The 14254-nt window shown below is 42.2% G+C and overlaps 1 protein-coding gene across 2 annotated transcripts in view; it reads right to left on the bottom strand.

Annotated features, from left to right (window-relative positions):
* Positions 1 to 1349: 1349 nt before the first annotated feature.
* The window catches only part of CPQ (carboxypeptidase Q), a 154285-nt gene continuing 141380 nt past the window's right edge, over positions 1350 to 14254 (bottom strand). For both annotated transcript variants that reach the window (XM_068672312.1, XM_068672311.1), the window contains exon 8: positions 1350 to 3239. In XM_068672312.1, the coding sequence (XP_068528413.1) occupies positions 3079 to 3239 (161 nt within the window). In that variant the 3' untranslated portion in view covers positions 1350 to 3078. The remainder of the gene's footprint in view (positions 3240 to 14254) is intronic.

Below are 14254 nucleotides of genomic sequence, written 5' to 3'. Positions count from 1 at the left end.
AAAGGAAGCCTACCCAGGGGCCTCCCTTCTTCTCACCAGATGCAAGAGATTTGTAATACCTTCAGGAAAATGTTTATTTGAAATTTAAATTTTTTGACACATATTTAAATACTACTGCTCTTTTTTTTTTTCAGCTCTAAGCTCACAGACCTTTGCAGGCAAAAAGCAATCTAGTCCAAAGCTGACAGCATTTTATTTTATCAGAGGGAAACATACACATGGTCTCTTTATCTTAGAACGACGTCAAAATACTTATGAATAGCACAAATTTATGACAGGTGACCCAGACAATGATATATACGTAATATTCTCAACTACTATTTTCTCAGCAGAAGTAAGACTTGAGGTTACTCAAAGATGAGAGGTGGCGTCCAAGTGGAAGGGAAAGTTACGTTGGTATACCTATATCACTTAAGAAGTGTTTTGTATTGAAAATTGATCAACTTCCATATGTTTAATTGCCATCAGTTGGTACAGCAGAATTGCTTCACAGAGCAGGGATAATGATGAGCTATTGCACAGCAGGTACAAAAACCCACTGGGAAAGGAAAGAAATTTATTAACATCTCTCCGTTTATGGAAATTTTTGAACAGGCAAAGTTATCAGGAGAGCACTGTGAACAACCAAAATTTAAGATCTGAGAACTATTGTAGATCAGACCAAATAGAAGAGGTGAATCAAAAAGACTGTGTCTTATTTTAATCCAAAACAGATTTTATAAGAAAAAAAAATCTTTGTGAAAAATCAAATTCAGAAATAAAAGAGTTTTAATTTCAATTAACATAAAAATAAGATTGTGATCTTGATTCTTGATAAATATATATTTTTTCAAAATCTGCTCTGCAAGTATTCACTCCTGAACTATGTATCTGAAGTCGTTGTGAAGGTTAAATTTTCTTCGGGGGCGCTATGGTCTTAATTTTTATGGCCTATCTTATTCAACCTATGAGCCAACAAGCACAGCTTGGGATGTATTTTGGAGTCAATGTGCATACAGCATCGTTGTTCTTTGCTCCAGCGAGCATTCTTGGCTCCAAAGATGCTCTACCTGACTTCAGGTAATTAAGGATTTCATTCACCAATGGAGAAAAACACAAATAAACCCTGTTTTCAAGTGAGCACAGGTGAGGACTTGTACCAATAAAGGTAACCTCACTGAAAATCCTTCTGAACCTCTGATGTAGAGAGCAGCATACCTTGAGGAAAAAGGATGCAGAAGAAAGTTGATGTATTTTATGAAGGTCAAAAGGCTGGATTCAGAGATAGTTGAGGGTATGTCAGCAGTGAGCACCACTAGCTTTGCTCTTGTCAAACAAGCAAGGAAAAATGAACACACACACACACGACATGCCTTGAAAGCATAGGACGTTTTTGCCAACTTTATTTCAATACTGTTTCTTCAAAAAGAAATAGCAGAGTATCTCAGGCAGCTTTTATGTTCCTGAAATGATTTGGAGGGAAAATTGAAATGTTTAATAAACTTGATGTAAAACCACTATTAGGGGGTTTATCATGGTAAACAGGTATCACAGTTATTAATTCCATAAAAATGAATGGCTCATCACTAAGCTATTGCTCAACTACAGAACTGATCAACAGCACACGAGATTGCCTGCCATTTGGTTTAATACTCTGCGTTGTTTGTTACATCCGTTGTTTTGCGTTGATTATATTGCAGCAGTTAGTCACATCAGCAAGTCTGCTTGTTGTAAAATTTAAAACCACAAACAAGCACCGTGTCGCCAAGAAATGAGAAGAAATCGTATGCTCTAAAATGTTCCCCAACACCAGTCGTTATCTGCTTTACAGAAACCTCCGAAACTCTGAATATACATCATCTTGCAGCAGGAAGGCAAAACAAACAAAACAAAGCAAAAACAAAGCAAAACCAAACCAACCAAACTAACAAAGAAAACAACAAACCAAAACAAACCAAACCGCAGGGTAGTACATAATAATCAAATTCCCAAGTTCACTCCTCCTTAAAAGTGCCCATGCTCCAGCATCCTCTTGCTTAAATTCCAGCAGGAGAGACCCAGCAAAGTGAGAGGGGCAGCTCTGTGAATGGCTTCAGCACCATGAACCAATATCTGCTCTTACACTTCATTTGGACATCAGCTGGCAAGTACTGAAGGTCACAAATCACAGCTGTGATGGCCGTCTCTGAAACATCATGGCATTTCAGAGAAACACTGCCACACGCAATTCTCTGCATGTCACGACTGTGAGTTTTCCATCAGAAAGAAAAGGACAGGCACAGATTTCCATGGGGAGGTGACCAAAGAAACACAGGAGCTGCTGCTGCCTGGAGAGCTGGAAATCCCATTATTGACTTTCTATCCTCTAGGTCCTGGTTTATCTGAGTCTTGCATGAAGCAACCTTCATTAAGACTCAGCAGTAGGGGCTGACGGAGCTATCTAAAGCCATACCATTTTACCATGGTATGGTAAACTAACTGAACATTTTGCTATATATTACCATTAGAACAGCCAAGGTGGCATCCCTGCGCATGGCAAGACAGGGTTGGAACTAGATGATCTTCAAGATCCCTTCCAACCCAAGACATTTAATGGTACTATGATTACTATGTCCTAGAGCCTGAAAACTACAGTATTACCTTAAAAACGTAAGAAAAGACTGTTTTGTTAATAGGATACCATATGAATGCATAGATTGAAAGGCAGAAAACTAACTCATAACATAAACATGTTCACTAACTCAATACAATAATTATTCTGATGCAATGAATTTATTTTCTTATATTTTTTTCCTGCTGCACCAGATCAGTTTGTATATAAATGAGTATTTCACTATGACAGAGAGCTATCATACTTTCATCAGAAATTTAAAAAGTACTTAAAAAAAGGAAATTTGAACTGAAAATCACAAATGGAAAACATTAAAATAGCAAAAAGAATCAGGAATGTGTAAAGGAGTATGTAACTTTGAGGAAAGCAGATATAATAATGTGCAAAATCAGGGTGAAAAAAAGGAATTTCCTACAGCTGTAGACCACATGCATTAGTGGACTCACAATCTTTACCGAAGAACAGAAATCTTCTTTCTTGCTGTTTTATTACCTTGGCAACATCTCTTCCATGTCAGCAATTACATAGGAGACAACAGTCCAAACAGCAGCACAGAGATTCATCTGGTTTGGATCCTGAACTGTCATCGTGTCCCCTTGAGAATGATGAAACCAGAAGTATTTACTGAGGTCATCACGCAAGCTGGCACCTACGGAGAAAAATGGGCAATATTCCATTATAGGAATACAAATATTTAAAGAGGAATATAAACTTGAATCCATTCCTGCACTGTTTATTATTGAATCCACATGCAACTGTATAAAGTTCCATATAATAACTGTGCGGAGCCGTGGCATGTGCCATTTGTAGGTTTTAGGTTAATTGACTTGAGGGAGCACGAGGCAGCAAAAATTCACACCGGGGAAAAGCTGCTCTTCCCCGAGAGGCTCGTTTCCTCAGTAACAGTACACATCCATTTTCCTCTACGATTACCAGAGCCCAACCAGCAAAATCCAAGCAATAACCCCCACGTGGCGGCACTTCCTTCTGTTCTTAATCCTGCAGAAACCGAGTCTTTGGTTGTGAGAAGTAATACCAATATTTATGCCTGCTCAGATGGCTAGTGACTGCTTCGTTATGTATCCTTGCTGAGGAAAGCTTTTGGAATTTGCTTCTACTTTTGAGCCTCAGTTCGTGATGATGCTGTGCTGTTTCACTACAGCTTTCCAGATAGCCTGAGGTAAGCCGGGCCCACCTTTCAGCAGCAGCCAGGAGCCCGTGTCAAACAGGGGCTCAGCGAGTTGGGTGAAGGCGCAGTTCTGCCTCGTCAGGATCAGCTGCCTCCCCCTGGGCCCACGGGCACAGAAAGGACTGAGCTGCCTCAAGCTGTGTGGGCTCAGGCAGCACAAATACAGCCTCGGAGTAGACCGAAGGCAAGAGGAGCAGAAGCTTCTGCCCCACCAGAGATGCCAGTGTGGTATTTGTGCTCTTCCTTCTGGCCATCCTCCTGGTCCAACCTATGACCCTCTTTGACTCCCTTTCTCATTCCAGTTCCTTTGAGTTCATTATCCCTGCCTCTTCTTTGTGGTTTTATCACAGGATTCCAGGGTGGCTGAGGCTGGCAGGGAGCTCTGGAGCCACCCAGTGCCACCCGTGCCCAAGCAGGGACACCCAGAGCAGGGTGCCCAGCACCACGTCCAGGTGGCTGCTGAAGGGCTTCAAGGAGGAGACCCCACAGCCTCTGGGCAGCCTGTGCCAGGGCTCCGTCACCCGCACAGCACAGAAGGGCTCCTGGTGCTCAGGGGGAGCCTCCTGGGGGCCAGGTTGTGCCCAGGGCCTCCTGTCCTGGATGTACAGACAGTGATGAGATCCCCTGGGCCTCCTCTTCTCCAGGCTGAGCAGTCCCAACTCTCTCAGCCTCTCAATAGAGGAGAGCTGCTCCAGGCCCTCCATCACCTTCACGGACCTTTAGTGAACTCTCTGCAGTATGTCCATGTCTCACATAACGAAGAGCCCATTACTGGACACAGCTTCCATCTTTCCATTTTATCAGCTTCCATCTGCTTTTTTTTTCTCTCAACAACCCTCCCATCCTAACAAAACTCCACCCAAAATTTAGAAAACGTGCAATTTGCCAGCAGCGCTCTGATTCAATGCTTCTAACTTCTCTGTGTTGATTCATTTACTCTGCAAGCTGATCAGGGCCAGAAGGTCCACAGCTCTTTGTGTGGGAAGCACCTAGCACAAAAGACCCCCACTCCTTGGTTAGTCATGGAACTGAGAAAACAAATTGTGATACAAGCTCGAGAGTAAGGGTATAGGCCCCAGGCAGAAATACAGACTGAGATTACTCCTACTGTGTCAAGTAATACAGAAATAAAACAGGATTGTTTGATTATAAAGATGAAATAAATAAATCATTCATATAAATAAATAAATATTCATGTATTTATTTACAAGCAGTAGAAAATCAGCATCAGATGATGAAGGCTTTGATAAATTCACGTGTGTTCGTAAGACTTACTGTTATGATCCTTACTGGTTTCACTGAGATGCCTGAAGCCTTTGAAGAGAATGAAACCAACATTTCTCACAGCATAACCGTACATTCCTACAACACATATGTTTTGATTGCTCACATAGTCATTCTGGACACAGTCCAGCTCTCACTACGCAATTACTGCCATGATGGGAACTGACCTGGACTGCTTCTTTCACTGCTATTTTAGGGGGGAAGAAAAGCAAGGTGACACATTTTATAGTTCCATCCCATATGGAATGAAGATCCCTTCATAAGAGAGAAAGACCAAATGCTGCAGCATATGGTTATACAGTTTGTGATTTCATTTTAAGAGTCTCTTCTTGCTCTTAAGAGACTTGTTTGCCACTGACTTGAACCAATGCAATCCCCCTGAAGTCACTGGGTTGGTTACAGGTGCTGAATTATGTTCCAACAATTTTAGCATTGAATTTATGTCAACTCATACTCACTTTTAAAATTTTACTCTGAATTCTTTTAAACATATACAGCCATAAAGTAAGTGAACTATGATAAATTCTTTAACTGATGGAATCCTGCCCTACAGATGCATTATGAGTTAAGTCACTGAGGAAAATCCATTATAGTTTTTGAACATTTTTATAAGACTTAGAGTAAAAATGTGTTGTCTGGAATTTGTAGTAGACATTCCACTAATCATAGTAATTATGAACTTAGAAAGTAGTGTTTTTTCTCTGTGAATGGTACAAGGATAAATACCCTTCCCTTTGTAATGTTTAACTCCCCAAAATAATGCTGAAATAGATTTGTTTCTCTAAATTGATTTAATAATCAGAAAATGATCTAACTTTGACATAACCAATTACTAAGAACTCTGGCAGAAGTATTTGTCAGGGAGTGTGTGAGAAGAGAAAATATGGAAGGGTTCCTAAACTGGCCACGCTGTCTCTTTAATGTCTTAGGCTATCATTTAAGTCACTGACCTGTAAACATCTTATGAGACTAATGAAAAGACCCCACAAAAGTAGTTTTATACTATGCAATTAGAAACAAAAGTGAAAATCTATATTCTTAGCATTGAATACAAGAGAAGCTTACAGGCAAGCACCCCACACAAGCCTCTAGACATGAAACACCCTCAGGCACAGATATAACTGCAAGCAATTTTCATGTCTCCTGCTCCAAACTTGAGGCTCCCCTGTACTAATGTGAGTTGCCAGCAGATATTTATGGCTTCCAGAGGTCGCCAGGCTGTGGGAAGATGCTGAATATTGCCCCTTCTCCAGCAAATGCATCCAGGACTGAGATGAACCTGTGCAGATGACTGTGAGGAGGGAAGTTGTGAGATACTCTGCAGACTGCAGTCACGTCGAATTACCTAAATAAAGTCAGCAGGATCCTACAGCCCTTTTTCTAAAACACTAACAGAAGAAAAAAATCTTGGAATATAAACAGTCATCCTACAGAATTTAGGAGAAAGGGAGAGAAGAATTCTGCATAATGTTTCAGACAGTAAGATTTCAACACAGATCGGCTGGCTGACCACACTGGATCCTACACAGCCACTCAACAAAGTCTACCTGGAAGCCAAATTTTGCCACTTCCAGAAGTTTCAAACATAGTGAGAAATCAGAAAAAAATAATCTAGATATAAAGTTCAAAACTCCATTCTCCAACTCTTTTGTTTTTTTCACCTAAATGATTTAAGTTTTTGTTGTTGCTGTTACTGTTTAGATGGTGACATTTCCCTCAGGAACAACAGATAGTAACAAATGGAGGTTTATTTTTGCAAGCTGCATAAGCTAGCAGTCAAGTAAAACAGATGAGTAGCCATGCCTCATAAATCTGCCAATAAATTATTCACCCATCTCCATGCTAGCCACCTACAAAGTGAATAGCACACAGCCTTACAAGAGCGCTGAAAGGTCTAATTAAGTACTTAAAAATCCTCAGAAGGGAGGCGTTATGTAGGTATGCATCACGTATTTAATTCTGATTTCCAGGTGGAAACAATACTCAAACAGAAAAAACAAGTGATGGGCTTGGTGCTCCACTATCCCATTTTACGGTCTTTTGCTACTTTCCTTGTGTTCCAGATTGCAGAGCAAGAACACCCATAAAGAAAAAGGGGATGTTTGCCAAACAACCCCCTTTAATCGGCCTTTTGCAGTCTGTTCACATTTACAGTGATGCAAATCACATGAGGAACGCTGCTGGCCAATAAAGAATTTACTGAGAAATTACTTCTAGCTGGATGTAGTAAATGTTATGGCATGAAAAGAGGGAATGTTAAAAGCAGCTGCCAAATATGCTGTACTTATTGTTCGACTGCATCAGAAATACTGGAAATCAAAAGGCTGCTCTTTGGTAGGACCACGCGTGTGCTTAGGGAACTACAGCACACTCGTCCTGCTTCTCCTCAAAGCCTCGCTTCTCTGCCATTTGTGGGAAGCATTCGCAAAAGTTGGTCGGATGCAAATAACCAGCTAATGCCTCCAACTTTTCAGCTTGGGTTTCTTTGTTGTGAGGGCTGTGGTTTTTTGTTTTTTTTCGCTGCCCTCAGCTCCTGAGATCACCTCCGTATACCTGGCCTATTAGTGAGCGCGAGAGGGCTGCTGCTGAACCTGATTCCGTGCTCGGTTGCAGAGCAGAGTCCCTTGTGCAGCACTTGCCCAACTTACTCCACAAAGGTAATATTTTTAAAAACATGTGCAACCAGTGCATGCTCTCTTGTGACCAAATGCTGAAAACCCAAATTGTTCTGGAGGGTTTGGAGTGATACTGGTGTCATCCGAGCTGGCAAAATCATTAATCACAGGGGTCCCCTGAGCACAGCAGGTGGGTGTCCTGCGATCCAACCCCACTTCTAGGAAACACACTGATCCTAATTGTTGCAGGCCTGCTACACACAGTTCAGCCAGCCCCTCAGACATAAATCTGGCTTACCTTCCCCAGGTGCTGCACCTTCCTTTAAGACTAGCCATCTCCCACGCTTTGCCACCGTGCACAAGCCTTTCTTCATGAATCAAAATCACTGTCACGCAGTAGTGAGAAAAATAAGGCAACAGTGTAAAACTGCACCAAAGCAGTCATTTTCCTTTTATTAATGTGAATTACAGTCACTGTTACCAGAAGCAACAACCAAATATAACAACTGTTGTCTGCCGTCCTGCTGCTGCTACCATTGCAAACCCCACTGCCCTCTCCGTTTGCTCTGTTTGTGGCTTGCCTAAGGTAGTGTCATGAATATGCCATCAGGATCTTGCTCCCTGCTCCCAGATGGTGGTTACCTCATGGAGCAGGAGTAATATCCGCCTCCTTCTGTGCTGCTGCACTGGGGGCATCATCTCTAGCAACAACATCTCTCCATCTGGAGCTCCTTGCTGGAGAGAGAGGAAGGGCCACTGAGATCATTAAGGGCCTGGAGCAGCTGTCCTGGGAAGAGAGGCTGAGAGCAGGGACTGTTCAGGTGATTTCCTCAGTGGGTAAAAATACCAAATGGAAGGGGATGAAGAAGAGGGAGACAGACTCTTCCCTATAGTACCCACTGACAGGAGAAGAGGCAATGGGCACGTGAAAAATAAAACACATGAAAGTCCACCTGTACATGAAAACCTCCTTTTTATTTTTTATTTTCCACTATGAGGGTGTTCAAACACTGGCACAGGTCATCCAGCCAGGTTGTGAAGTATCCTTGGAGTGCGTTGGAGATCCTCAGAGATATCCAAACCCTGACTGGACACAGCCCTGGGCAACCTGCTGTAGCCAACCCTGCTCGAGCTGGGGCGTTGGACCAAATAGTCCCAAAAGGTCCCCTCCAGATTGACCCTTTCTGCATGACTCTGTAACCCTCAGTGCCATTTCCTTGGTAATTCAGACATCTCCTACAATGGACACACCATAAACAAATTCTTCAGTTCTCTCCTTCATGTCTTAAACTCCTTCCACGAGTCTCTGCATAACCAGCTATTTTACACACAGTTTGATGCGCTGCATAAGGCAGGTAAAAGCAGCTGCTTTGGTAATTGATACTGACAACGTATTTTCAGTAATCAGCTGTGTAAGAGTATCTTGATGAAAGTCCACAAACATGCGTTGAGGAATTCTGAAAAAGAGCCCGGCCTTTCTAGCTTCTGATCTCAGCATGAAATGCACACTGTGAATATTAATTGGCTGCTGAGCGGAATATTTGCCTGACTTACAACGTACATACATTAAACACCAATTCTTCACGTGTTAATAAAGTGTATGCCACATTTTTTTTTCTTAACAGCTTAATAAGATGACACGGTGCTGTAGCAGGGAGAGGATGAATGAATCACAAAACGAATGGTGAGCGTTGACCACTGCCTCTTGTCAGTCACAGTCAGACACTCTGCTGCCTTCATACACATTGCTGTACCAAGTCATCAATGGAATTGCACTCTGTGGCCAGATATTTTAGCATTGCAATTATTTTTCATTTGTGCAAACAGTGGCTGGAAAATTAGTTATTATGAGCGTGATTGGAAAGGCAGTTTCCATAAAACCCAGGTATCTTTAAGGGGGAAAGCAAATAATATCTACAGCGCATTTTTTCAATGCAAAACATTTTGCATTAAATTCCTCCCTACATTTGTTTTCATTTCTTTTTAATACACCAAACAGAATTTGGCCAGAGGAAGCCAAATGTGAATCTTGAAGTCCGTATGTCTGCTGTGCAGCCCTGTCAATGACCTCACAGTTGTTTTTGCTTTCAGGAAAACTTTGCCACACAACTATTCCATTAAACTTCCAGATAAAATTGGAAATTCCCCACTGTTTGTGTAAGGTCTCTTGGGTGTGCTGGGTCTTCAATACCATGGTTAGGTCTTTGGGATACTGACCTCTACGTGTACATGGCCATATATAGTGAAGTTAATATGTTAATGAATTACAACAACATATAAGCAATGTGTAATTTTTTTTTAGGTTTTGCTTTACAGTAGTCCCTAGAGGGGATGACAGAATTGCCACTCCACTGTTTCACACAGTATATATACCTCTCCAGAAAAAAAGAAAGAGATTCCAGCTCAGAAGAGCATACACTCAAAATAGACCAGAGGGACTGCAGGGTGAGCGAGGCACGCAGAGATGAAATGGCACATTCATTTTCTCACAGCAGCTGAGAAAGGAATAAATGTTAAACATCTGAGCCTAGACCAGTGCCCTGTTGAGCAAGCTATACTTCCTCCTAACAGCAAAGTTGGAAATGCCTCAACAAGGGCTATTTTGCCCAATGTTTCCAAACGTTTATGAAGATAAAAAAAAAAAAAAGCTTTGCAAGATTACTCGTATGTGCACATCTCACATATACCAAGTACCTATTCCTTCTAGCTTCATCTTACTGTCATGACAAACCTACAAGCTATCAGAAGAACTGCCGATAGTAAGATGTAAATACAAATACCTGATCTGAAACTTTATTTTTATTTCTGCACTGATTTTCCTGTCCACAACACACAGATTCCTTTTTTTCACCTATTGAAGATTGCTTTTGTTTCCTGGTTTTTCCATAAGACACAAGTAAAACTCCTTGACTATCAAATTTATTCCGATTTCAGACCTACTTAACATTAATGGCACTATTCAGAAATGTACAAAAAATACAATGCCTTGGAAAGAAAGCAAGACCTGATGAAATACATATATGTTCTTTACACTGAGTACTCAGAAAAAAAGGGGCAAAGGGACATATCACAATCATTATGCAGTTAAAAACTTCTATGTACCAGGAAAATACAAAATGCTGAAGACAAGAGCATTTTCCTTCTTACACCAGAGCACTAACTCCACTTCGTGCTCCCACATTCCCTCTGAAATGAGGGCGTGGGGGGTAGGTATATGCCCATACAGTAACAGAATCAATAGCCTCTCACTTCTCATAGTTGGAGCACTGCTGCCCTAGACATTTTGAAAGGTCAAAACTGCAGGGAAGAGGTGGGGAGACACAATTTTTCCTCAAAAGGGTATGTGTCAAAGAGCTAGCAAGGAAATAAAAAAAAGATAAAAGATTTGAACAGAAATAAAACTTCTTAGTCTACTTTTTATTTTCATTTGGTGTCTTTCTAAAAACCCAGCGACATCACAAGTCTTAAGGAGGTAAATCTCCTACAATATTACCTGTGTGTAGGATGGGCTGGCTGGAGGGCTACCCCATGCCACTGCATCCCCCGTGCTGCAAGCCCTGAGGAGCATCCTGCTGCTCGTGCTGGTGTTGCCCAGATGCTTTGTGGGCTGCCCTCAGTTACACACAGTCGTCAGAGCTATTACTGTAATGAAAATCCTATTAGTGCAGATGGTTCCTGCATGTATTTCAGTGTACATTCCGACTTCTTCTTTCACGGGACAACCTGTATTTGATAGCTGGCTTTAATGTCAATTATTTCATTATCCATTTTTCAGGCAGGCAGAGACAATGCAGAATGTTAATGCTGTTTCGTGAGGCGCTGACAGCATTCGTTCTCCTGTCATTTAGTCTCAAATGATGAAATTACAGGTTAAGTTGCCCGAGTTGCGTAGCTACAGACACTGAAATACTTTCCTGTACGGATCTTATAAATAACATCAGAAGTCCTGCTGTTTCACCTCCTGAGTCATTCTCTCAAAAGTCTTTAAAATTCATGACTCAAACAACAAGGCAGAGGGAAATCTTTCAGTCAGTTGTTTCAGTGGCTAATTAAATGATACTACAGCGTAAGGGAGACAATATGAAGTGTGCGCTATTTCTTATTTTGCTTAATGCATTTGAGAATTAATCCTCTGGATACACCAAACAGACCAAATTACAGCTCAGGATTATCACAGTTATGTTTGCAGCGTATTAACCTTCCACTCGTTGCGGTGGAGGAATGGTGGCAGCTGGGGATTCAATCTACACTTGCATAAAATCCTAGAAAATTAGGTTTCAGAGAAGGATGTGGCTCAACTCAGGTTGACCAGTTTCTAAAACTGAACTGCCCTCGATGGGGAATAAACAGATGAGGCTTCACCAGTGAAGGACACTGGAAGCTCTTCCTCTACTGACCCACCCTGTAGGGAAAGCACCCCCCGCCATTTGGCTGGATGTTTCCAGACACAATAACCTCAGAAAGCTGCATGCAGCCCAGTGTGTTTTGCCCACCTCTGATGGACTGATCCTCCACAGACTTACCAATCCTATTTTTGAACTTATTTACACCTCTGCCCCCCACAAAGCTCCCCGTGGCAATGCACTGTGTGCCCATCATGTCCTGTGGGCACACCGTGGTTCTTGTGCTGGGGGGTTTCAGCACTGGTGCCCTGCCTTTTTCCACCTTCTTCATGCTGTTGATGCTTTCATACATTTTTATCACACCCTACCTCAGCAGTTTTTTCCAATCTGAAGAGTACTCCATACACAAAAACCATTAATACCTCTGAGGATGTAGGCTGCCGTGACTCTTCTTGTCCCTCTTCTCATCCTGCTTCATCATTCCTGTGACGAGAAGCCCAAAACTGCCTACAAAAGTCAGTGTGATACAACTGCAGCATCCCACAACACAGACCCCTTGATATTTTCTTCTGGTTCTCCTCCTACAGCACACAGCTCAGTGCTTCTCGCTGCGCCTGGGTACTGAGCTGAGGCTTCAGACAATTATCTTGATTTGATTTTGCAGATCGGAAAATAAATAATCTGGATCCTGTTTTCATGTACGCACAGCACATGCGTAACACACTGCACTGATCTGTGCTTGATGGCACTGAAATGCCACTGGGTGTTTTATCACTTAAGCACTTCCTATTACAAGATCATTGTCACATTTTCACAGCTTCGGTTTGTATGTGAAACACTTGGAGTAGGCACCAGTAAATTTTGCCAACTTGCTACTCGCTCCACTTGTGGCTCACGTTGAGCGAGGCGATCACCCGAAGTCTTCCAAAAATGTGTCTGGGCAGCCTAACAGAGCTCTTTCTCCGTTTTGAAAGCTGACATTTTATTTCTACCTCCTTTCAGTCAGGTATTACTCTGCAAGAGGGAAATACCTCTTACCTCCCAGTAATTTATTTCTCTAAAGGTCTTTGATGTTGGGGCTTTTGAGAACTGAACTGTACTTTGCTGACCAGATCCAATTACAAAAATGGGCATAAATTCCTCCGAAAAAGCTTTACTAGATGGGTGAGTCATGATTTCTTTCCTCATAAGCCACACGGACCGTTCCACTACTTCTGTATTTTTTTGTCCTTGGAATCCTTATAGAACCACAGAATCACAGAATGGTTTGGGTTGGAAGGGACCTTAAAGCCCACCCAGTCCCAGCCCCCTGCCATGGGCAGGGACACCTCCCCCCAGCCCAGGCTGCCCAAAGCCCCATCCAGCCTGGCCTTGAGCACCTCCAGGGATGGGGCATCCACAGCTTCTCTGGGCAGCCTGTGCCAGGGCCTCACCACCCTCAGAGTAAATAATTTCTTCCTAATATCTGACCTAACTCTCCCCTCCTTTAGTTTTTTTTAATGCCATCCCCCTTGCCCTATCCCTACACCCCCTGACACAGAGTCCCTCCCCAGCTTTCCTTTAGACACTGGAAGGCCACTCTAAGGCCTCCCCTTCAGGTCTCCACCCTGACTCAGTGATTCACAAATATTTATTTAGGCAGAACACTTCAATTTGGGATTATATACCTGTTTTAACTGTAGGCATCTATTCTGTATATTTTAACACAGCTTATTTCATTTGTGCTTTCTTTAAAATGAGGTATGTGACCATGTATACTATGTAGTCATATACACAAGAGACTACTTAACAAAGCTGATATTTTTAGAATTGGGTTGTTGAATTTATAAATCCTTTACATTTTGCATTCTGTTTTAAACACTGCTTAAGATGGACGAAAGTCACTGCAAAATTGGCAGTTTCTCTAATCTAGGATTCATCTTCATGAACTTATTTGTGCCTCATTTCTGCGCAGCAGTTAAAGCGTGAGCATGCGATTTACTGATTAGCCTTTAAATGTCACACACGAGGGTCAAGCGGAGTACTTAGTGAGACTGAGACCCATGCGAACCATCTTTCCCAACCGCGTACATTTCTCAAAGTCTCTATACCCACTGTACAACTGCACCACGTAGCCGATGCCACAAACCTGCTTCGAAACCCAAAGCATTGAAGTCCTTTCTTCGCCATCCTCTGCTAGCCACGGAACTTGCTGTCAGAGCTCTTCAGTAGACACTTGTTGCACTGAGAAACT

This window comes from Anas acuta, chromosome 2 (assembly GCF_963932015.1).
Source record: "Anas acuta chromosome 2, bAnaAcu1.1, whole genome shotgun sequence".
NCBI classification, from domain to species: Eukaryota; Metazoa; Chordata; class Aves; order Anseriformes; family Anatidae; genus Anas; species Anas acuta.
The sequence above is the reverse complement of the archived record's forward strand: the minus strand, read 5'-3'. Positions and strand labels throughout refer to the sequence as shown.